General features: G+C 37.9%; 1 protein-coding gene across 2 annotated transcripts in view; it reads left to right on the plus strand.

The window, feature by feature from the left end:
* The window catches only part of PSMD14 (proteasome 26S subunit, non-ATPase 14), a 94,793-nt gene that overhangs the window by 63,807 nt on the left and 4,565 nt on the right, over window positions 1-26,421 (plus strand). For both annotated transcript variants that reach the window (XM_040971638.1, XM_040971639.1), the window contains 3 exons: window positions 6,717-6,824; window positions 12,445-12,519; window positions 13,958-14,083. In XM_040971638.1, the coding sequence (XP_040827572.1) occupies window positions 6,717-6,824; window positions 12,445-12,519; window positions 13,958-14,083 (309 nt within the window). The remainder of the gene's footprint in view (window positions 1-6,716; window positions 6,825-12,444; window positions 12,520-13,957; window positions 14,084-26,421) is intronic.

Below are 26,421 nucleotides of genomic sequence, written 5' to 3' on the forward strand. Positions count from 1 at the left end.
AAGGCTTGTGTTGAAGAATCAGAATAAAGACTATGATAGCCTTCTGGCCACCACCAAACTACAATTTCTTTGGATGCCATGTTAAGCTCCCTTAGCTATGCCTTGAGGTCTGAGTTCATCCACAGCTCCTGGAGTGCCTGGAAGATGCCCAACTTGAATTTATCTGGCTTCTTGCCATTGGGCTGTGCAATCTGGCATTTGTTTGAACATGGCTTCTATTGGTTGAGTGCCGGCTAAAGAAGAGCTATTCATTAATTTTTAAAAAGACTTACTAATAACATTTAGCTGTACTACATACTTTTCTCTTTAATTAAGAATTTTCCTAAGGAAATGCAGGTCTTAAAATGTATCTTCCCTGTGTCCAGCGCAATGGCCTAGTGGCTAAACCCTCACCTTGTGTGCATCAGGATCCCATATGGGCGCTGCTTTGTGTCCCTGCTGTTCCACTTCCCATCCAGCTCCGTGCCTGTGGCATAGGAAGGCATTAGAGGAAGCCTGCAAGTCTTGGAACTCTGTGCCCATATGGGAGACTCAAGAGAAGCGACTGGCTTCGGATCGGCTCAACTCTGGCAGTTGTGGCCACTTCGAGGTTGCACCAGTGGATGGAAGATCTTTTTGTATCTCCTGCTCTTTGTATATCTGCCTTTCCAATTAAAAAAAAAAAAATTGTCTCTCCCTGACTGTGGATGCCAAATTTATAATTGTTATTTGACTTGCGGATAACCTTTTTTTAAAAAATCTCTAATACTGTGTTTGATAGCATTATTTTGCTTTGTTAACTTTGTCAGCTTGGATACGTCAAGCATCAGACACCAAAATAAAAGATTTATTGAGAGTAATACCTATGATAAAGTGACAGAAGGGTGGGCATCAGGGCAGTTGTGCAAATCAGGCCCCATGAAAGAAAAAAGGAAAAGATAGGATTGGGTAGGAGGAGCCTTGGACTGCAATGCAGTTATGACTAACTTTCAGCCCAGCTGATGGTAGTTCTTAGGCCAAGGTTACTGTTGAGGGGAAATCTGTTATTTTCCTGGTAAGCTATATTCTACTGTCATTCCTTTGTTAAGTTATTGACTAGGAAAAACCTATGGAGAAACATGATCAAGTGTGTAGATTCAAAGGTGTAGCAACTGGAGTCAGCTCTGCTCTCCTGAGTGGGTTCTATAGAAAGGAGCTCTAAGCTAACAACTCTAAGAGCATGACAATTAATAGCAGAAACAACTATAGCAGGTGCACGTGTATTAATTTATTTAATCTACTCACCAACTCCAAGAATCATTCATGAGCAGCCAAAGAAATTGAGGTTAAATAACTTGTCCTACATTGTTTCCCTATCCCATGATAGATCCAGAATTCTAACTTAGGCTAGATGCTGACTGCAGAGTACCCCTGCCTATATGCATGCACTGTTGAAAATAAATCTGCTAGGCTTTATGTTCTAGACTAAATAAATTCTTTTTACAATGTTTCCTGAATGTCTAATTACCTTTTGCAGTGCTAGTTTCTAAAGATCGATTTGTTTTCATTAAAGTTTATGTTCAGAACTTGTGGATAAAACTCTGAATTTTGATGCATGTCTTCACTTGTCAGAAAGTACATTATGCTGGTTATATACCATCCCCCATTTCTCCCAGTATATTGAAGTTGTACTACAGATCTCTAGCCACAGTAAGCAAGTCTCTGTGGATGAAGAAAGAAATTGTACATACACATAGGAATTTCTTTTCCAGAGCTAAAATTGACATTTTATAAATAATTTCCGTGTTGCAAACTTGAGACCAAGAAATCACAGCAATTCAGTGATATGCATTTGGCATGAGTCAGTTTTAGTTCTTAGTGCCTTTCATTGGAAATGGCATAAAAAATAAGATTTCCCTGAATTTTTTATGCTGTGGGTTTACAAGAGACATAAGATGTTTTTTCTTTGTAAATGTGTGACAGTGCATGGCAGCAGAAGTAACGAAATGGTCACAAATCCCAGCAGTGCTTCCAGGTCACATGCACTCTTAATTTTTAAAGAATCAGGGAGTAGCCTAAGCAGTTGATAACAGGTCATTTCTAAGTGATAAATAGTGTTTGGTATGGGATTTTGCTTTTCTTTGCATGCTTCTGATTTATAGTCATTTAGAGATTTACTTTATGTGGTGGAGGGCTTATACGTGGATTCTCACTTTATTTTTCATTAGTGTTTGTTATTCCACCTTTGTAGAACACCACTTTGTGTTTTTAAGTTATTTCATGTAAGCAAAGGTTATTGCTGTTTTGGGTATATTAGAGTGAACTGACCTGTTAGGTTATAGAAGATTCACATTGGTTTGGGTATTTTTAAACTCAAGCAAATGCATTATGAATTCTGAAAGAAGTCGTTGACTTCGCTATATATTCAACTGGAAATGTCAGAAGCAACTAAGTACCATATAAAGGTGGGGAGGGAGTAGGCTGGGACTAAATCATAGTAACTACAATCAAAATGATTTGTTTTCCTTTAAATCACTTGTTATTAATTAATAAAACAGCTTTACTTTAAAAATAATTTCCTCGAATGTAAAAATGAAAAATTCTAGATTGATTTAGTCTTTGTTTTCTTCAGTGATCTAGCAGTTCATGTGAAAATATGAATTTAAAATAAAACAGCATGTTGGATGAACTGTTCCATACTTATAAAAGAAGCCAAAAATTGTGTATTAAACTGAATTTGAAAATGAAATTTTAACTTCTCAGATTTGTCATTAAAATGAAATAACAGGTCCTTGACCCTTGAACATGCTTGGAATAAATTTGGAACTCAGTATTGTTTTTAAAACTATTCTGCTTTTATAAGCTAAGACAGATGTACAAAAAAGATGCAGTTTTTATTTTGTATTGGCAGCTTCCAAATATTTAGTGTCTATTTCCAAGAGTTGCAATTAGTAAAGCAACCATGGTACTGAAATCTGCACATCCCACAAGCTAATTATATTTGCAAGGTCAGAGTGAATACATATTTTCAGAAAAATAAAGGGTTATATAAATATGTGTCTTCTACTTGGCTGTTATATCACAGTTTGTTGATCTGGAGTATAATGTGTACAATTCACAAATTTGTCTGATAACAGAAAGTGGTGTGTGATTGTGTTTATTTTACTAACCAGTATATTCACAGCAATCACTTCCAAATATCTCTCCAGTAAAGATGTGTTAATTACAAAACAGACAAGGTCTTCTATTATATTAAAGCTACTAACAAGAAGACAGCAGGAATCACACATGTAAATAGCATCATCAACCCCTATTTTAGTCCTCTGTTTTGATCTGTGAGTTGCGCATAGACCAAAGGTGCTATTAAAGACTGAGTGTATGAAATAGGCAGCATTATATGAACAAAATTTATTCAACAAGAAAACAGACCTTTAACATGAATTTAACAAGCCTGAGAAATTATAAACTATCATATGCTGCAGATTCATGCAGTGATAATAAACAAAAAAGGAAAGTAAGAGGTTTCCTTAAGCTAGCCAAACTGCTAATGGTTTTGTTATAAGCTGTCTACTGTTGCAGTGACCTCTGAAAAGTCTCAAGGCACTTGTACCACAAAGAATTAAATGGTCAGGCTGATGAATAGAGATTCATGTAGTGTGTGGAACTTCAGCCTGGAAGGGAATTTAAAAAATCTGGCATCATATACATGAAAAATGTTTTCATATTTTAGCTTGGGACTTTGGTAATATAATTTTGGTGCAAAATTTTTGATTAAATTATTATCTGAGTGTATAAGATTAACTGAACTGGCTTAACATTTATGTTGTTAAAAATGAACTATTTTGAAAAATCAGCTCCAACAAATGAATTGCTTCTTTGTTATTCCACCTTAATTAATTACCTTAATTAATTTTAGGACTTTTTGATTCATTGTGTTATATCTAAGATTTGTGTCCTTAACCATGAAGTGACCATTTTGTTGTCATTCTGTTGCGTCATGCTGTAAATGCTCAGAGAATCGCCTTCAGCTTATCCACACCTTCAAGTGCTCACTAGGGCTTTTTCTGGAATCTTACTGTGGCATAATTAACACCTTCTTCACCCATTGCTCATTAGTGCACTGGACATTAATGAGTCTATTTTGGTAGGTTGTTCTAAAGGAGAAGTCCAGTTACACTCACAGCGGAAAAAAGCAATTATAAAACAGTACAGAAATTAAAATTAGACTGTATTGCCATATTTGTATTTTTATTGCATACTAAATCTAATTTTGATATGCAGGTTGTTGAACATGTTAGTTTTCTTAAGGCAGTTGCTATAGAGATGGCAGCAAATACCTTTAATCGCAGTTGTCATTTTCTGTTGGCTATTATATTGTTACTCAGGAACTGTCAGTCTAAACATACCACTTCACGTAGGCCATCATTTATTAATTGGACAAACAAGTAAATCCTTGAATTTTTGCCTTAATTTATTAATAAAATTAAACATTTAAAAATCTTGTTCTCAACTGATGATATGTCTATCTACTTAAATAGTATTTTATTTCCTTTTTATGAAGCTTCATACTTTCCATATTTGAGAGAAAAAGGACAAAAACTCTTTTGCCTAAAATAACTGCCAACTGTTTTAGTTTGAAAGAATTTTGCATAAAAAAGTATATATGTATTTTCATAGTTTTTTGAAAGTATTTTATTTCTTCTACACAATATTTTACTTAAATCTCAAAATGGAGTCATATAACCAATTAATGTATTGCTCTTACATATTATCACTAATACTTAGAGTGGCACTTCTTTATACTGCATTTAGGTTTTATGCCTATCTGTGAAAGTGATATTAATTTATTTTCACTGGAAAGGCAGATTTACGGAGAGAAAGAGAGACACAAAGAAAGATCTTCACTCTCCATGTGGCCACCGTGACCAGAGCTGAGCTGATCCAAAGCCAGGAGTTCTTCCAGGTCTCCCACCTGGGTGCAAGGTTTCAAGGCTTTGGGATCACCCTCTCCTGCTTTGCTAGACCACAAGCAGGAGGCTGGAAGGGAAGTGAAGCAGCCAGGATGACCATCAGTACCAGTATGGGATCCTGCGCAAGGCAAGGATTTAGCTACTGAGCCATCACACTGAGCCCTCTTTGTTGAGATTTTAGCTTGATCTTCCCTTGTCCTTGATGGTACAAAGTGTGAGGGAATTTTACTTCCAAGTGTTTTTTATACAGTTGCTTAAAATTATAGTAATATTTGATCGAAGTATAACTGTTATAACCTGTCTTTGCTTTGAAAAAATAAGTTGACTGGAGTAAAATTTAAATGAACATGCTGAACTATACTCAATTATAAATGTGAAAGTTAAGCTGCATTAAAATTATTGCAAAAACAGGAGAAGGAAAAAGAATCTTTACAAACTATTGAATCTTTCATGCTCTGGGAATGCACAGTTTTATTTGAGTAAATAAAATCTTTACAAGAATTTAAAGTTAGAAATAAAAGTAAAATTCAAAGAGTTTATGTATTTATTAATGTATGTGTATTTTCATTTATTCATTTTAGCTTACTAGTTGTGGACCAAAATCACAGATTGATTCTCTTATCATCATGTTTTCATTTAAGTTTGCATCCTGTGTTGTAATCTATGGACCTTTCATGACAGCTTTTTAACAAGGGTGGTTTTTCATTCTTGTTCTTTAGCATACAGCCCATAATTATACTGCAACATTTTCAGACCTGATTACATTTCAATTGTAATTATGAATAAAGAAATCCAGCTGACAATAGCCTTTAAGATATTGATGAATCACATTTGTTCAACAATTTAAAGGTCAAATCTACAAGTACTACATTGTTTTGTTTTTAAGATACCTTTATGTGACATATGTAGTAAGTTAAATTCCCCTTAAAAAGACAATCTGTCTTAAAGACACATAATGTTATGTAAGACTACAATTTTTAAAGCTTTAACAAGTTCTTTCGTTTTCATAAAGAACAGAAGCAAGATAGCAATAGGATAATATATGGTTCTTGTTAGTCTCTTAATAATAAGAGCTAACATGATATTTTATCATGTAAAAATGTTGAATGAAGACTTTCTTTTCAGACGAAAAGGATGTCCACTATTATTCCTTTACTGTGAGCCTAGGGCCTTGTCATTGTATACCACTTTCTTGACTTAAAGCATTAATGACCTATGCTTGACAGTGACTTGGACATTTAAGGTCATCAGAGAAGGTACTAAAGTCTTTCATAGGCACAAGAAGTAAAAGGTATTTGACTAGAAGAGAAGATGTGGGCAAGTGCCTCGCTGGCTGTAATTTTGTTGTCATTTCAAGTACTGTGGTGGTATAATTGATGTGACAGGACCGGGCTTTCGATGTAGTCCCTTAGCTTGTGCTCACTTTCAGCTTTAGTTTCTCCGTCATTCATTTTGATTTGGTAAAATTTAGGTGACAAGCATATGCATGCCAATGGAGGTGGTTTAATATAAAGTTTAGAATTGGCATATTTAAACATGCGGAGTTAATATTTTTATTGTTTCATGAAAATTACAATAATTGATGTCACCTTACATTATAAGATAGAGGGTGGTATGCTGATGGCATAATCAGCAGGAGGTTCTCTTTTTTATTATTAATATTATAATTAAATGTTTTTCTGGAAATAGGCCAGAAACAGATGCAAGTTTGACCGTGCCTTGTCTACTATTACTTGGTATCATCATTTGCTTTTATAAATGAATTGATTTGACTCCTTGTTTTTATAGGTTGTTATTGATGCCTTCAGATTGATCAATGCTAATATGATGGTATTAGGACATGAACCAAGACAAACAACTTCAAATCTGGGTCATTTAAACAAGCCATCTATTCAGGTAATGCCAGTAGCTGATAAGTCTGTTTACATTTTAAAAACTTGGTAAATGTAGTCACTGAAGTTTTAACTCACAGTATTTTAACTGGCTTGCAGTTAATTTTCTTGTGTTTTAAAAGAATCTTGGAAATAATGCAAAAGCTAATCTGCTCAAATAAAATTGGTTTTGGTGGGCTCTTTGTATTTTCCTAACCTGTTTTAAGGACACTCCTTGGTGGAGCATAGTAGAGCATTTCTCTTGAGAATACTTGATTTTGCATGGTTAATATAATATGAAACAGCCAATTTGTTTCAGATAGAGGGCATTAGCTGTCATCATTGATTGGATAAGAGACAGTTCTCAGAATAGAAAATAATGGGAAACCTGTTATATGTTATAAGAAATTTTCACAGAAACAATTCCCTAATAGTACTTAAAATTTTCTATCATTTTTGTGCAATCTCCATCTTTAAGGTAAAGTTTCTAAAGTGCATCTATACATTTTTTAGATGAGAGATTATATTTTGTTTCTTCTGATATTAAGTGACATTTTTGGCTTTACTGGTTTTTACACTCTTGGTATCCTCTTGAGTGATCAATGTTTTCTTTGTATCATTCACATGCCTCACTGTTTTTAAAACAAATCTATTGTCTACAAAAATTAGTGCAAATGTGTTTTTAAATAAGCACAGCCAACGTCTACCTAGTTAATTACTTCTCTGAAGATTAATTAAAAAGAAAAAATATCGTGTGTGGGTAAATAGAACACGTACGACAATGTTGCTCCTCCCTTTGTGTCACCTTGTTCCGTTATGGGGTAGTCTTCTGGGGATTCTGGCTTTGACAGTTTAAGCTTTAAACATGGTCAAGCCTTGGTTACATTTCGGTAACTTCACACTTTCAAATGTTTGATTCCGAAGCAGTCACTTATCTGAAATGTTCTTCAGAATGAAACATTTTTGTTTCAAAGGATTGACGTGTGTGTTGCTTCTGAAAAAAAATTTTTATACAAGGTGAAGGGAAACTGAAAAGTATAATGAGTATGAAATAAGCTGCCAGTGATTTTGATTGGGCATAGACAAGCCCATACTTGTGTGTTCCAGGAGACTATATTATTGGATCTGTTTAGCCTGTGATAATGACCTTTCTTATAAACCCCCATAGCATCATACTGCTTCATTATTTTTTGCAAAAGGTTAAGTAGCATCTTACTATCCAAGATCATTGTGATTACTACATAGTATGTTTCTGCCAGAAGTTTTTACTAATTGCAAGTCAACAGCCACCTGTTGCAGATTTTTTTATAATTAAAGCACTGCTTTTTAACCTTTCACGTTGAGTTTCATTTGTATTAAGATCTCTTTCTGCACCAATCTAGTTTTTATTTTTTGAACATACTTTGTCATTTATAATTTTAGGTATCTTATGAATGAGGCAATTTCCAAACCTAAGTTAAATAACCTGTAAATATAACAACTACAGTATCATTATTTTTCCTTTCACTTTAGTTTATTTGGCCTTCCAGTTAGAATCTGTAAATATATCGGTTTCAGAGTTTGTATAGTGCCCATCAGAATGACATCTGTCTAGGTGCTTTGTGGAATTTCAATACTAAATCTCATAAATGGTATCGATCCAAAAAGCGACATAACAAAGCCTCATTAAAACACATTTGTTTTTTAAGACAAGCCAGAAAAAAAAAAGCAACCAAGAGCAGGCTGAAGTAACTGGTGATATTTAAAATTGAATTTTGTGCTATAGTAAGAGAATTGTTAACTTGGGGTTCAGAAGTCTTTCAGAGATCCCATGACTTTTATTTTGAAGAGTAAGATAGTTGATATTAAGGGGCCATGCTCCTAAACCAGCTTCCAAGTAGTAAATATAGAAAACTGCCAGAAGCCATTGTTAGTGGTCATTTGTGACTTTCTAATACTGATTTATTTAGTATGAAAGTCACAGAGGGGGCCCGATGCAGAAGCCTGGCAGCTAAAGTCCTCGCCTTGAATGTACTGGGATACCATATGGGTGCTAGGTCTTCCATCTGCTGGCTCACTACCCAAAGGCCACAATGGCCAGAGCTGAGCTGATCTGAATCTGGGATCCAGAAACCTCTTCTTCATCTCCCACATGGCTACAGAATCCTAAGGATTTGGGCCATTTCAAGCTGCTTTCCAATGCCGCAAACAGAGAGCTGGATTAGACGTGGAGCGGCCCGGACACAAACAATCACCCAAATGGGTGTGCTCACACCACAGGTTGAAGAATTAACCTGAAGGGCCACAGTACAAGCCCCAGTACCTAAAATTTATTAATTTAGAAATGATTTCAAATCTTTCAGTGTCACAGTAAATTTGAAGACTAGTTATCAGCATTATGGAAATTTAGTGCATCTATGTATCTGTTAAAAGTGTAAGTCGCTAAGTCCTGAGTACAGTTGCATTGTGTAACCATCAGGCTACTTATAAAATCTTTTGATAATTATTAAGCATAACAATTAAAAATTATTTCATAGGAAGGAAACGCTATGATCATTTTATAGGTTAGGAAACCAACACTATGAAGTTAAGTTGTTTGTATTATCCAGTGAGTTAACCTAAAAACTGGTATTCATGAGCAGGTCACCTCATTCTTTTTTATTTAATTTACTTATCTAATTTAGGCTTAGATAACACAGTTCAAAATTCAAAAAGTACAGAAGGATGTCTTTACTATCTATACTGCAACTATCCATATAAAGAAATACAGAGCACCTTTTATTTCCTTCAGACTTCTATTTATATATATAAAAAGGTTCATTTTTAGATGCCAGCATTGTGGTATTTTAAGTTAAGCTTCCATTTGCAGTGTTGGTATCCCATATAGGCACCAACCCAAGCCCTAGTTGCTCTACTTGTGATCCAACTCCATGCCTATGTGCCTAAGAAAGTAGCAGAGGCTATCCCAAGGTTTTGGACCCCTGTACCCACATTAGAGAACTTGAAGACTCTCCCGGCTCCTACCTTCATACCATCTCACATCTAGATATTGCAGCTATTTGAGGAGTGAACCAGCAGATATAATATCTATCTCTCCATCTCCCCTGTCTCTGTAAACCTACCTTTCAAATATAAAATAAAATGTTAAAACAAGAGAAAGAAAGGTTCATTTAGAGGATTTAATGGAGATCTTTCAGTGTAATATTTTCAGTTTATCAATGTAAAATAATTCAGTGCAAGCAAATTTGTGTCTTTGGATGGAAGAATCTTTTTTAACAGCATGAAACTTGAAACCACTATTGTAGGAATAGCCTATATAGAATTCTTAAAGTTGTGTTTAGTGATATGTCTGCTTTTCTATACTGAAGGACAAATATAAATAATCTGCCCATATTCAGGCTTCTTACCACACAAAACCAAAAGCACATGGCCAGTTTACTTAGAATTTGAGATAAACATATTGGAGTTAAACAGCAGGTGAATAATGGAATTTAAAAGACCTCTTGAGGATATCGTTTGATTTAAACTTAGATTTGTTATCATTGTACTTGCCAAGCTTTCCTGCTGTTTTAATTTTCTTATTTTATCTAAATGTAATTGAAAATGAAGAGGTTAATACCTGCGAATTACTAAGTCGTTATTTCAGCATTACAGTTCATCACTGAAATGTAGCATGTCTAAGGGCTCATTGGGTGGCTTCTGTATCTGTGTACTACAGCTTTCTGACCACCATGTGGAACTGTACAGTTAGTACATAGTCTGAATGTGGGTGGATGAGGGAGCATTCAGCCAAGGCTCCACTCTCTAGCCTGTATCTGCCTGGAGACAGGACACTTTTATCTAATTCTCCACACAGAGAATGCACCTCCTAGTACATATACAGATGGGTATAAGGGAGATTGTGACTGGTTCCATTTTTTTGGTCTGCATGATACAGCATTTTTCTGAGGTGAAATTTAATTCATTGTTCCTGATTCATATTCCTGATGATCATTGAAATATATAAGCATTTAATAGATGGCCAAGTACCTTATTTAAGATAAGTGACTGGTCCCTAGGAGATTTCATAGCTCAATGTTATGGCAGACATTAGGAATTTAAGAATAGGTTATATCATGTATCTGAAATGTTTAGTATTAGAGTGATTTTTGCTGGCAGAGCTTTAAAATACAATTATGCTATATTTTCATCTTGTTCCCTAAACTAAGGATTAAAATACACTTGCACTAAGAGTTTTGTAACATGCAGTACTGCACAGTGTATTAGAAAGACACTTGGGTTATTGAGTCAGAATGATCTTGGTCATATCCCTGGCTCAGCCTTTTAACTATCTACAAATTGGAACAGATTAAGATTTGTGAAATTTTCCTCACCTGTCAAAATACAGTGCCGTATTGGATTCTTGTGAAGATTAGAAGTGAGGTGTAAAGCTGAAGCTGGGTGCTCAGTAAATGTCACTTTCCCACTCTTTTCTTCTTCTACCTCAGCATTTCACTACATTGTACAAGTGGGCTCACCATATGTTTACAGTAGGGATGGGCGTAGACACTTTAAAGCAGCCACAGTAGTCATTGCTATCCCTACTGGCGTAAAAGTGTTTAGCTGATTTAGCTTCTCTACATGGAGGTAATATTAAATGATCCCCCACTGTACTCTTGAGCCTTAGGCTTTATTTTCTCTTTACAGTTGGAGGACTAACAGGCATTGTTCTAGCTAATTCATCATTAGATATTGTACTTCATGACACCTACTATGTAGTCACACACTTGCACTATGTTCCAGCTATAGGAACTGTCTCTACTATTATGGTGGATTTGCACATTGATTCCCCCTATTCTCAGGTTAAACTTTAGACCCTGTTTGAGCATAAGTAGACTTTGCTGTAATATTTGTTGGAGTAAACCTAACCTTTTTCCCTCAACATTTCAGTTAAGAGAATAGTGGTTATTTTGGTTACTTTCATCTTTAGATTCCTGAGGGTTAACACCAAAGACCTTTCCGTTTTTATACCTGTTTAAAGTGTTGCTGAGGTATATTCTATACATGCATGTTTTATTAGGTGAATTGAGTCCTTTGGGTTCTGCAGATTACCATCATGAACCTCATTTGAGCCCCTGTTGTTAAAGTTAGAAAGTTGGGCAATTATTAATTGATTCCACCAAATCTGGGGTGGAAGAACAAATTCCACAATTTTATTTGAAGACACTAAATTAAGAAAAAGGAAGACCTTTGGTGGGTGAAGAAAGAAGTATATTTTTATAGCCTTTAGGCTTTTCTTTTTAAATACCAAAACGCCCCTTATATGTGTGTAACATATATATATATGTTATATATGTTATATATATATATATGTTATATATATGTTATGTGTATATGTATACACATAATAGTTGATTTATAGCATGATGAGATCATAACGTATTTGATGAGTCTATTCAGACCATTACATTTTATACTGCTCTATGGCTTGTTTAGAAGAATGTGCAACCTATTCCTCTAACCCTGTAGTTGAGAAAGATGTTTTAATTTCATCTTACCTAAAATAAATTGCCTTTAAAAAAAAAAGGATGGCAAAAGTATTTGTATACAAGATATTAAAGTTTCAAATCCTTGTATTTTATTAGGTGAAAATGTTAATTTTTTTCTTTCTAAAAACATTTATATAGGCATTAATCCATGGACTAAACAGACATTATTACTCCATTACTATTAACTATCGGAAAAATGAACTGGAACAGAAGGTAAGTTTTTGAGTTTTGTCTTGGATGGGTAACAGTCAAATAAATTAGAGTCACCTGATATTTCTAATGTTTATGCTCTATTTTTGCTCCTGAGGCCATAACAGGGAATCATTTGTTCTTAAAAATCTTCATTAATGATTTATATACCTTACTACTTTCTAGCATCAGATTAATCTAATATCACAAATAGTTGCAAAATTCTAAGCAATGTAATGATTTTTTTTTCCAAACTAAATCTAAACAAGTTTATTTCAGGTTCTTGGAGCGCAAGAATCTTACTTAAAGTATACTGATTCTAGGAGCAGGATAGTGACCTAGTTGTTAAAAAGACACTCCTATCCCATATCATAGTGCCTGGCTTCAGCTCCTGGTTCTGGCTCCTGCTTAGCTTCAAGATTACAAACCTGAAAATTTAGAGACTTCTAAGAATGCAGAGTTCAGGTGAAGAAATGATGGACTGAGGTATTTAGCTTTAAGATCGCTTACTTGGATGTGGTGCTGTAGAACAGTGAGTTAAGTTACCACTTGCAGTGCCCGTCATATGATAATTGTCATACAATCACTTGCCGAAGTCCTGGTTGTTTCACTTAGAACCCCACCACCCACATGGAAGACCTCTATGAAACTCCTAGCTTCAGCTTACCCAGCTCTGGCTCTTGAGACCATTTAAAAAGGGAATAAACCAGTAGATGAACAGTTGTTTTTTTCTTTCTCTAACTCGACTGTTCAAATTAATAAAATATCTTTTAAAAAACTATAGGGTCAGATCTTGATTGACTGAAGTAACTGTGACTTGGATGAATCTGATTTACTTTCCAGCTTCATGGCTTTTCATGGGACAATAAACAAACTTGAAAGTTTTTAAATTACTGATTAACTATCAGAATTTGAAGGAGTTTTGAGAGTATCTAACACAAGCCCTCCATAGAAACAGGTATAGAAAGATGATGGACAGAAAGTCACTCAGTAAGAGGGTGTTGGAATTTGAAAACAAATCTATAAAAAAAATTAGAAATCTTGTGTGTAACAAAAAACTTCATTCACTCAACAAATATTCATTATCTACTATCATTAGATATTATCCTACATCTAGGTGTCTGTGATCTTAAAAATAAGAAAATAGAGCCCTGGTGTTAATTTCTGATTAATGAAAAATAAATGCAATAAGCAAATAAAGTATTCATGTAAAGGGCAGCAAATGCAGAGGTCATAGGATTAAAGCACTTCTTTAGTTAGGTTACAAATTTAAGAGATTGAAGTTGGAGTTTCTTTGAATTAATCAAATTGAGATTAAGCAGATTAATTCCACAAGTCATTTGTGTAGTGTGGGTGGTTGGGTGGGTTTTGTGTGTGTGGTGGGGGGTTGGAGGGGATTAATGACAAGTGAATGGAATTCCTCAGAGCAGCATAATAATCACTTTTTCCCCGTATTTTTTAGATGCTACTCAATTTGCATAAGAAGAGTTGGATGGAAGGTCTGACACTACAGGACTACAGTGAACATTGTAAACACAATGAATCAGTGGTAAAAGAGATGTTGGAATTAGCCAAGAATTACAATAAGGTAAAAATTACTTCCAGCATTAGTTTTTAATGATCTTTGCAACGTGTATGGTTAAATGTTCAGCACCATAAATACAAATAATTATAAGATACAGAGGCCAGTTTCATGGATCAGTTAGTAAATATTTGCTTTATAGCCAACGGGTCTGGTAGAACTGTTCACCTCTGCTGATGTGCCAAAGAAGCTCTACACAGCAGTAAGTGAGCAAATATAGTTGTGGTTCTATTAAAACCAAAAATTGGCCAATTTCTGTCTGTGGGCTATCAAGTGCTCTGTTGTAGGCAACATAACACAGTTGCATGTAAAGTCTCTTCGCTATTCAGGTGGCTTTTTCCGGAGGGAAGGAAACCCAAATAAATATAACAGCAGTATGTAAAAACTGCTGCATATAATTTATTTTATGAACTTCTCTGCTTTCTATGTAATAAGTATTTATGGAAAACCTCTGTACTATGCACTGGAAAAATGATTTAAGAAGAAAAATGGAAAGCACAACATCTTTGGTGGTGAGAACTTACTTTCTGTCAAAGAAAACAGAAGGTGACCAGGTAAACACAATGTAAAATATTGTAGCTGTGGTATGAAAAAACTAAAGAGGGGAACCTGGAGCAGTAGCCCTTTGGCGAAAGTCCTTGGCTTGCATGCAGTGGGATGGCTCAAGGCTTTGTGGAGAGAACTGCACCGATGTGGGAGACCTGGAGAAAGCTCCTGGCTCCTGGCTTCAGATCTGCTCAGCCCCAGTGATGGTGGCCGCTTGGGGAGTAAGTCACGGATGCAAGATCCTTCTTGTTTTATGTTTGAATTTCCAATAAAAATAAATAAATCTTTAAAAAAAAAAGTTGTATCTCCTGAAAATGTTTATGCAGTGCTAAAATATGTAGTCATGGTAATGCTTTTGTTCATAGATTGATATTCTTTTATAATTTTAAGTTAAGGAACTATTTGAGATATAACTGTTACCTTCCATGTTATATTAGCCAACAAGTTACCATTATAGACTAACATAGACTAGATGGCTTACAGTAGGAATACCCACAGTCAAACAGGGCAGGTTTTTGGCACAGTGATTGGGATACAGCATCCCATTTTAGCATGCCTGGGTTTAGGTCCTCATTCCTCCACTTGCAAACCAGCTTCCTGCTAATGAACATCCCAGTAGGCAGCAGGTAATGGCCTAAGAACTTGGCCCTGGCCACCTATGTAGAAGACAGTGTGGTCTATTCTCTATGCAGATGTTTGAGGAATAAGCCAGTAGATAGTAGATCTTTTTTTTCTCTCTCTTTTTGTTTCTCTCTCAAATTAAAAAAAATAATAATAATTTTTAAAAATTTAGGACAGAGGTTGGCAGAGCTGTCTTCCCTCTGAACCTTGATGGAGAAATTCTTTCCTCTTTTTCCAAACTTGATAATAGCAACAATTCTTTGGTTTATAACAGCACAACTCCTGGTACTGGGATTTCAGCATATTTTTTTGACAACACAATTGAACCCATGTATGTGTTTTCCAACTTTTTGGACAAATCACACATTAGAGATATGATATGCCCAGAATCTGACTTTAGAAAGAAAATTTCAAGAGGGAATAATATAAGAGGAGATTTGAAGTATTGGTTCTATTTAAAAGGAGCTTGCTGTTATCCATATAAAACATATTCAGTGTCTGGATTATTGTAGTGACACTACGCTTGGAGGCATCAGTGGGTAGATGAAACAGAAATAGAATAAAGGATTAATTCAGGAGGTGGGTATTGTGACTCATATTGCCTCTCAGAGTACTTGTTTTTAGTCTTAGTATTTGTGACCCAGCTTCCTGCTAATGTGCAGAAGAGATGATATTGAGTACCCTGCCACCCAGGTGGAGGCTTAGGTGAAGCTCCCATTCCTGGCTTTGGCCTGCACCAGCCCTCACTGTTATGGGGATTTGGGTAAATGAACCAGCAATGGGGGATCGATCTCTCTCTCTCTCCCTCTCTCACCTCCTTCTCTTCTTCCCTCCTTACTCCTTCTGCCCCAAACTCTACCTTTAAATAAATAAGGATAAATAAGCTTTTTTTAAAAAGGTGAATCCAAGGTAATCAGGCAGTATTTTGGTACCATTAATATTTTCAATTTGGAAAGAAGTACAAGGGCTGGCGCAGTGGCCTAGTGGCTGAATTCTTGCCTTGTATGTGCCGGGATCCCATATGGCTGTCAGTTTGTTTCCCAGCTGCTCCACTTTCCATCCAACTCCATGCCTGTGCCCTGGGAAAACAGTAGAGGGTTACCCAAAGCCTTAGGATGCTGTACTCACATGGCAGACCTGAAAGAATTTTCTGGCTCCAGGCTTGGGTTTTGCTCAGCTCTGGTCGTTGCTGCCACTTAGGGAGTGAAGCAGCAGACAGAAGATCATTCTTTCTGTCCTTCTCTCTGTAAATCTGCCTTTCCAATAAAAATAAAATAAATTTTTGAAGTACAAAGATTGAGAAAAGAGATAACTAATTTTTATCTATAACGTATCAAAACATTTTAATTGCATTTTAAAAATTTAATTTATTTGAAAGGATGAGAGACAGAACGCTGTCATGTACCAGTTCACTTTCCAGATATCTACAAGAATGAGCTGGGCCAGGCTGAAGCTAAGGGCTTGGTCCTGGATTTCCCACACGGATGGCAAAAGCCAAAGTACCTGAGCATCACTTGCTGTCTCCTGGGGAGTTAATTAGCAGAAAGGTAGAATCAGAAGTAAACAGTGGGCCCAACGTGATGGCTCAGTGACTAAATCCTCACCTTGCACAAGCGAGGATCCCATATGGACCCTGGTTTGTGTCCCTGCCTTGCCTCACTTCCCATTCAGCTCCCCACTTGTGGCCTTGGAAAGCAGGAGAGGATGGCTCAATACCTTGGGACCCTGCTCTCACATAGGACACCTGCAAAAAGCTCCTGGCTCCTGGCTTTGAATTGTCTCAGATCTAGCTGTTACAGCCATTTGGGGAGTGAACCAGTGGATGGAAGATCTTTCTGGCTTTCCTGCTTTCCATAAATCTGATCTGCATTTCAATTAAAAATAGATATTTTAGGGCCCAGCGGCATGGCCTAGCAGCTAGAGTCCTCGCCTTGAATGCCCGGGATCCCATATGGGTGCCGGTTCTAGTCCCAGCAGCTCCACTTCCCATCCAGCTCCCTGCTTGTGGCCTGGGAAGGCAGTTGAGGACGGCCCAAGGCTTTGGGACCCTGCACCCGTGTGGGAGACCTGAAAGCAGTTCCTGGTTCCCGGCTTCGGATCAGCATAGCATTGCCCATTGCGCTCGCTTGGGGAATGAATCATCGGATGGAAGATCTTTCTTACTGTCTCTCCTCCTCTCTGTATATCTGACTTCCCAGTAAATAAATAAATCTTTTTTCTTCTTCTTCTTTTTTTTTTTGTAGTTTTTTTTTATTATAAATTTTTATTTTGACATTCTTTACATAGTTAATTAGGGTAAGAAGGTTCAAGGGCTACAGGAAAGTGGATAATACTAGTATGTTTCCCATATTGTTACCTTCATGTTTAAAGGGGGGTATTAAGGGAGAAGGCCCACCCAATTTCCCACCCTCCCCAGGTCCCGGATGTAGGGCATGCTCTGAGGTTCTTGCTCAAGTGGTTTTGATATTGCAACCGTTATGAATTTCTGTCCATCTTGCCACTCCAAGCACTATGAGGTCTTTGAAAAATCCACTGATTGACATAGTCCATCATAGCTGAGCTGGTTGGTTGACCCGTTCTGTCTTCTCTCTTTTCTTTGTTAGGGTTCTGAGTCCAGCATTTAGATTAGGAAGATCTCCAAAGAAACTTCTTGTATGTGCTAACAAGTACAGGGACTGGCACCGTCCATTGCCCCAATCAGGGGCGATGCTGGGTTGGTTCTATTTTCACTCCCGACTTCCACTGGAACCAATGGGTGTTGCAGTCCAGCCTGGTTCTGCCCAGCACATACTTGGCCCTCACATAAACCAGTGGGAGCTGCAGCCTAGTTGGAGCAACCCACAATAACCCCCACCAGGCCAACCCCCTACCCTGGTTTGCCAGTAAGTGTAGCAGTAATCCAGTCTGTCCCACACCCCATTCCACCCAAGCCGCTATCTTAGTTTTATGTCCTCCTGTGGAAGTGGTAACCCAAGAGGGATGAGCCCACTATTTCCCTCCCAGGCCTCTCCCACTCCCAGATTCCAGCTGATGCTGTGTCTAAGCCCAAACAACCCTCGCCCACTTTAATTTTGTTTGCACCAGTAGGAATAATCCGCCCAGCCTGGGTTTTCCCTGATCTAGTCCACATGAGGCGCACAGGTGTGGTAGCTCTGCCTAGTCTGGCCTGTCCCCATCCCAGCCTATGCTCTGCTATGGAAGTAGCTGTCCGTCCAGCAATGGAACCCTCTCTTACTCCCCTGCCGGCTCTGCCCACTTCCTTTCTTGTTCTCAGGCTGGTTGGATGCTGCGGTCCCTTCCGGTACAGGCAACCTCACCTCGGCATTCCATATTGTGCACTAGTCTTTGTTGTGACCGAACCTGGGTCGACCCACACTGGTGCCTGGATTTGCCAGTGGATGACATGGACAGATTCAGCCTGGTCTTGCCCTCACGCCTGCCAATTGTGTGCCAGTGTGTAGCTTTCCATGACCTTTTCTGGGCTGTTTCCTATCATGTTTCTTGCGCTTACCTACCGGGTCTATGTCCTGCCAGAGGAGTTGGCCAGGCTCCTCTATCAGAACCTCTCCCAATGCCAGGTTTCACGCTTACCAGTGGGTCCATGAGCCAACCCTACTCAGTCCACCTCCTGTCATAGCAGGAACTGTGGCTTTTCTTGACTGGCCTTCCACCCAATCTGGTTCTTGCTGTTGGGTGTTCCAGCCCAGCCATGGTTTGTCCATACCCACGTATGCTCACACATGGCTCAGTAGGGTTTTGAGACCTTGCCTAGTCCATCCCACATCTGCCCTGGTCCTCCAGGACACCAGGTGGTGTTGGGGTCCGGCCCGGTTCGGTGCATTCAATCCCAGTCCACACTTGTGCCAAGGGAGACTACAACTGTTTCCAGATCAGAGCGGAGCCCCCCTTCCAGGCCACGCGCCTCTTGGTGGGAACCTCAACCCAGCTGGGGTTGTCTGCTTAGCTCCCCAACCGGGTCTGTTTCCAGCCATAGATCTTTTGTCTGCCAGTGGATGATCTGACTCAGCTTGGCACAGCTCCTCACCTGTCCCAACCTCTGCCTTAGACACTGTGGCTTCGCGTCCCTGGCTCCCGCAGACCAGTAGGTACAAGAGCCTAGCTCGGCATGACCTCTGTTCCCTCCTGGTTTCTGGTTTTACTTGTGGGCTAAGGTTTGCTCAGTCGTGCCTGATGTACTCTGTTCCATTACCAGTTGACACATTAGCCAGCTGTTGGAGCTACTTTTTTTTTTTTTTTTAAGATTTATTTTTATTATTTTTTCATTGGAAAGGCAGATATACAGAGAGGAGAGACAGAGAGGAAGATCTTCCGTCCGATGGTTCACTCCCCAAGTGAGCGCAACGGGCTGATACTATGCCGATCCGAAGCCAGGAGCCTCTTCTGGGTCTCCCACGCGGGTGCAGGTTCCCAAAGCTTTGGGCCGTCCTCGGCTGCTTTCCCAGGCCACAGGCAGGGAGCTGGAAGGGAAGCGGGGCTGCCGGGATTAGAACCGGTGCCCATATGGGATCCCGGGCGTGCAAGGTGAGGACCTTTAACCACTTGCGCCACCGTGCCGGGCCCTGTTGGAGCTACTTTTGCAGGACAAGCCCCAAGCCACAGCTTCTGCATGGTATTTGGTACTCAGCATTATTAGTGATTTCAAGTTTTGCAAAGGAAGAGTTACTGCCTGTTTCAAGTCCAAGAAGCACAATGGGTTCAACCTGGAGCTAATTAAGCAGCGACTGAAAGAACCAAATCTCCAGAGCTCCCCAGCCGGGCGGCCAGCAGGCGGAGCCTGGCACCAAATGGTGCCAGGAACAGCTCACCACGTGCGCATGGCAGCTGTGGTCTGGGATCCAGGCATGAGATGCCCCGTCCTGAGACCCACCAGCTGCCGGGAGGCTGCTGGAGGTTTAAATTCCCAGGCCCAAGGTCGCGCCCCTCCCAAATCCCATTCACTGCCCAATGAAGGCGGCGGGTGGGTCCTGGACCTGCCCAGTCCCGGAGACCCCCCCCCTTGGTCTACTCACCCCGAAGGAAGCAGCCCACGGAACCCAGTAGGCCCAGGGAACAGCTCACCATGTGCACATGGCGGCTGTCCAGGATCCAGGCATGAGATGCCCTGTCCTGAGACTCACCCCAATAAATAAATAAATCTTTAAAAAAAAATAGATAATTTTTAAAAATTGGAATATGACTTGGACCCAGGCCCTTTGCTAAAGGATGTTGGTCTCCAAGGGGCTTCTTAACCACTATGTTCAATACATACCCTGAAAGTTCATTTTTAAACAAGCATTTAGAAACGTGGACTAAGTTAATAGGAAGATCTAGAGCTCAAATTTTAACGTTATAATTAAAATTGGTACTGGTGGTTATGTGAGAATATATATATATATATATATATATATAGTGTTTCTCAACTAGAAATCTTTATCAGTATTGGGTTGTAGGGAAAATAATTTTATCTTCCTATTATATGTTTCTGTGCTGTGAAAATTAAATAGAGAAAGAAATGGCTTATCATATTTACAAGTTAACCTTTTATAAGTAGGAAAGCTATGACTTATTGTTCCACAGACCATAAGAATGGTTTTCATTTCTGTGTAGCATTACACATTTAAGTAAATTTCTATTGGTACCACTGCCAGGAAATAACTTATTTATGGTTGCTGCTGCCCATCTACAGAATTTTTTCTTATTTTACAGTTTTAAAAAATCTCTGTAGTACCCAAAAACTTGTGAGATTTGGTTATAAAATGAAAACAATGTGTAAGCTGTGATATGAGAGAGTCCAAATTTGGGAATGTAATTCCCTATGTGATTGAAAGAAAATGGTAGATTTTTTTTTAGTAACACTTAAAATATAAAAGATCCATGCTACTAGTTCTTTATAGTATTCTTTTTAATTGGTTGATGTTAGATGCCAGTTAGGTTCTAAAGTGAAAGAAGGATGGAAATAATTAAAATCCTAGGTATTCATTTTCAAATCTGAAGTTTACATCGAACTTTTGCTTGATTATTAGTCTTGATTTTTTTGCTGGAAAACAGCATCTTCAGCTCTGTTAGCCCAGATTTATTGATTTGTTCACAACAAAAAATGTATCTCTTAAAAAAAATGTCTGCAGTCAAGATAAATCCAAGAGAATAAACTACAAAACTATTAGAACTATCATAATCAAGAATTATGTAGGTGATAAAAATTATATAATTTGGGCAAAAGAAAATTCGCTGAAGAAGAACAGAAATTACATAAAATTACAGAAATTACATAAAAATGAAAAAATTTCAATCCTAAGTAGTCAGAATTTCAAATTACAAGTAAAAATTTGTTTTTAAATGAAAAAATGTTTTAGAAAAATGCACTGCCAATGGAAAGTACAATGATATACAGCAGTTTTGGAGGTCATAGTCCTATTTTATTTATTTCTTTTTTTTTTTTGGCATAAAATAAGCTAATTTTTTTTTCTTAAAGGCTTGCAGGTTTAATGGGCTCTTCTGCTGATCTTAGTAAAGCTGAAGTTGGTGACTTCTGATCTTGGCTGATTCTTTCCCATATCCAAGTGTTCATCTGAGGCTTGTTGAAGTCCCTCACATATATTTGCCTGTTAGCCCTGGTCTATTTGATAGTGACAGTACTAGACCTCCTGAGCCCTGTATGACACAGGGCTCACCTCTGAAACCAGTCACAAGACCAGTTCAGATGTAAGGACAGCAAAAATATATCCTGCTGCTTTCTTGCCTTTTTTTTTTTTAAATGTCTTTATTTGAAAGGGAGAAGGAAAAAACAGAGTAATATCTTCTGTCTGCTGGTTCACTCTTCAAATGGTTGTTGCATGGTCAGGCTGAAGCAGTTGGAAGCCAGGAGGCAGGAACTTCCCAGGTCTCCCACATGGGTGGCAAAGGCTCAAACACTTGGCCATCTTTCAGTGATTAGTAAGGAGCTGTATTGGAAATAGAGTGGCTGGGATACAAGCCAGTGCACATATGGGATGCTGGCTACGCAATAGCAACCCAACTTCCACTTCTTGAAGGAGAGGTTGCCAAGTTACATTACAAATGATGCATTTGGGATACAGGGCCATATTAACAATAAATAGGTTGTAGTTTTGATGTAGTTGTTAAATCCATATAATTCTTTAAACCGACTTATTCTCTGAGAGAAAATGCAAATGTGAGAATTCTTGTCTACTTCCCACAGTGACCAAGGGAAGGACCGCCCAAACTGTGTCTCCTGCATGGGTTACTTGAGTCTTTACTGATCCCGCTCAGGGACCACACTAACAGGAGATTATGCTACAAAAGTATGGGAAGATACTATGCCACACATTGCCTATTACACATACTTAGGACCTTCACTTATACCCCTGTTTGATTTAATTGTTATTTTTAGAATGAGATGTTTTTGTTAAGGTTCTGTGTTTGATTAAAGCCGTTTAATTAATCATGAATTTAGATTTATTGTTTAAGATGTACCATTCAAAAATGATGATCTTACTGACTGCCACCAATATTATTTTGAGGTCTAGGAAGGACTGGTTTTAAGTCAACATTTCATTATTTATTGCCCATAAGGATAGAGTCAAGTCATCTTCTCTGAATCTGATTGTTTTATCACTGAAATAAAGCATTGTGTATAGTACCTGTGAAGTAGGTGATACATAATTAGGTATTGAATAACATGTTGTAACCACTTTTGTTGTCATCAGTATAATCCTCAACACCTTCCTCTTTCTTCCACATCTAGTCAGTAAGCCATCCTAATAAATTCTTAAGTTCATGGGCTTCTTTGCATAACCTCAGCCAGTATCTTTCCTGTTAGTTGATCTTCTAACATTGCTGATCTTTTCCCTCTCCGATCTGTTTTCTATACCATACAATGGTCTTTCTCAAATACAAATTGGACATACCTTCGAGGAAGCTATTAATACAGAAAGAGGAAAGATAGACTACCAAAAAGGAGAAAATATTTGCAGGTCAAAGCAGATCACCTGCAAACACATAAAAAAAAAATTCAGTGAAGATAATTTGTCATTAATTAGGAAAATGCTAGTCACACCTGCAGTGAGATACTATTTTATGCCTACTAAGGTGACTGTAATCATAATACTTGAAAGTAACAAATGTTGCTCAGGGCATGAGGAAATTGAAGCTTGTCTACATTGCTGATGGAATTAAAAATGCTGCAGCCACCATTGAAGAGTTTGGTAGCTTCTCCAAAAGTTAATCATTGAATTGCCATATTAACTAGCAATTCCATTTCAAGATATATTTCCCAAAGAAGTAAACAATTATTTATGAACAATTTTGTACATGAATGCTCATAACAGTACTCTTGACAGTTGTCTTATTGGTAATGAAAGAATCAACAAATCATGACATGTGCATAATGGAATATTACTCAGCGATAAAAAGGAATGATAACATGCTACAACTTGAGTGGATCTGGAACATTATGATAATTTTTTTTAAAGGCCAGACATGGACCCAATGCAATGGCTTAGTGGCTGGAGTCCACACCTTACATGCATAGGGATTCTATATGAATGCCAATTTTTATCCCAGCTGCTGTACTTCCCATCCAACTCCCCACTTGTGGCCTGGAAAAGCAGTAGAGGATAGTTGAAATCATGGGGTCCTTCATCCAGATACGAGACCCAGAAGAAGCTCCTGGCTCCTGGCATCGGATTGGCTCATCTCTGGCTGTTACTACCACCTGGGGAGTGAAACAATGGACAAAAGATCTTTTTCTCTGTCTCCTTCTCTGTAAAATCTGCCTTCCCAGGGCCTGGCGCTGTAACTTAGTGGGCCTTGAATGCCCAGGATCCCATAAGGGTACCGGTTCTAATCCTGGCTGCTCTACTTCCCTTCTAACTCCCTACTTGTGGTCTGTGAAAGCAGTCAAGGATGGCCCAAAACCTTGGGGCCCTACAATCTGCATGGGAGACCCAGAGGAGGTTCTGACTCCTGACTTCAGATTGGCTCAGCTCCAGCAGTTGTGGCTGCTTGGGGAGTGAATGAATCAACAAACCAAAGATCTTCCTCTGTCTCTCCTCTGTATATCTGACTTTGCAATAAAAATTAATAAAATCTTTTTTTTGGGGGGGACCTTCCTTTCCAATAAAAATAAATAAATCTTTTTTTTTAAAGGCCAGATATAAAAGGTCCTAGTGCTTGATGAAATTTATATAAACTATCCAGGCTAAGTAAATATAAAGGAAGAAAGCAGATCAGTGGCTACCAAGGATTTGAGCAAGAGGGGGATAGAGGTGTAAGAACTTAATGAATACTAGCACCTATTTGGAGTGCTGAAATGCTTTGAATTATGCATGTATATATAATAAAGATATATTTATTTTGGAAGTCAAAGTTACAGAGACTGGGAGAACAAGAGAAAGGGAGATCTTCCATCTACTGGTTGACTCCCTAGAAGGCCACAGTGACCAGCACCAGACCAGGCCAAAGCTGGGTGCCAAACACTTTATCTGGATTTCCCAAGTGGGTGGCAGGAACCAAGGCATTTGTGTAATCTTTTGTTGCTTTCCTAGGAGCAATTAACCAGGAGCTAGATCAGAACAGACATTGGGACTTGAACTGGCACTCTCTTATTGCATGCTGGTATCACAAGCGGCTACTTAACTTGGTGTGCCACAACAAAAACTCACTTCCCTTTATTTCTGTGATTCCTCTGGCTCTCGCTCTTTGGTGTCTACCACTCCACTGCAGTCTGAAGATACAGATTTTGCCTCTTTTAGAAAAAGATCTGTTTTTCATGGTTTATCCATGCTAACAACTTTGAGATCTCTGCTTTCTCTCAACTGAAATTTATTCCTATTTTCCTATCTCTTCAAATGGTGCTGTCATGGGCAGCTGTGTTATGTCTGCCCTTCTTGCCACTTCTTCAGAATGGTCCCTCTGCCAGTTCGATTGTCAGTGGCATACACATTTTCCTAGGTATCGTGTTGGCTGGAAACTTTGGATTCATCCCTTCTCCCACACTGAGTAAGCATCACATGTTATGTTCTTCAACAGTGAATTCTACCTATACTGTTTCTGTTTTCCTTGGCAATCCACAATAGTCTAGGTACATTTGTGTCACTTTATTTGTGCATGTTATTTTTTTTTTCCTTGAGATTTACAAGCAAATAAAGCCGAGGTGTAAATCTTTGAGAATAAGAAGAATTTGAAAAATTATTTTTATGATAGAAGTATTGCTGGAATAATCTTGGTATCTAAAAGAAATAGTACCTAATTTTATTGAGATGTTGTAAATATTCTGTTAATAGATATTTGTAATACATTTCTGTTAATGCTTATGATTTTGTTTTAGTGATATTAGAGAAGTCACTTCAGATTCTCTATAGTCAAGTGTCTTATTCCTGTTCATATTGTTTTCTAGTTGTGTTATGTTTACTAATGTCATTGTCTCAAGTATGTTTTATAAAAATCATTATTTAAGTGAATCCTCTATCCACATAGCCTATGACTTTTTCAGTTACATTTAATTAATATAAAAAATAAATCTAAAAATCAAATGCGTTGTTTTGAAATCCACTAGTTTTATAGAAACTTATAAGTGAAGCTTTAGCATGTACCATTTTAGCAGTTTGTGCTTTATTTCATATTTTTAAAAATGCTGTGTTGATGGTGTTAGAAAGCATATGCTTAAATGGGATCGTGGCATGATGTAGACTGAACAAAGTTCACATGTCAGTGTGAAAAAAGAAACAAGTAAAATAGAAGATATATCATAAGCAAAGGTTAAAGAATAAAAGAAAACAGTATTGGGTAGTTCTGAATGTGTTCAGGAATTTCAGGAAAGCAGGGACCATTGGAATTGACCTAATCAAGAACATTTAAAAAGTGTTACTAAAGTGCCAAGATTCTAATCCATGTTTGTTAAAGGATAAATGAAATACTGGACTTGGAGTTAGAGATTTTCCATTTGAGATACTTGGCGACTAATGAAAATAAAAAAGACAGAGCGAGTGAGGTTCATGGATTTACTGAAAGCTTCTTTAAACAAGGGGTATGTCTGAGGGGATTATGATCATATTATAGACCAAATTCCAAGAATTTCTTAGAACTGTGCAGACCGTGCATGATGGGATAGCCATCTGGGGGACTTTGTTGATAAACTGTTAAAAACGTTTCTAGTGTGAATAGCCACAAACATTTTC

This window comes from Ochotona curzoniae, unplaced genomic scaffold, assembly GCF_017591425.1.
Source record: "Ochotona curzoniae isolate NIBS_2020 unplaced genomic scaffold, NIBS_Ocur_1.0 contig_2210, whole genome shotgun sequence".
NCBI lineage: Eukaryota > Metazoa > Chordata > Mammalia > Lagomorpha > Ochotonidae > Ochotona > Ochotona curzoniae.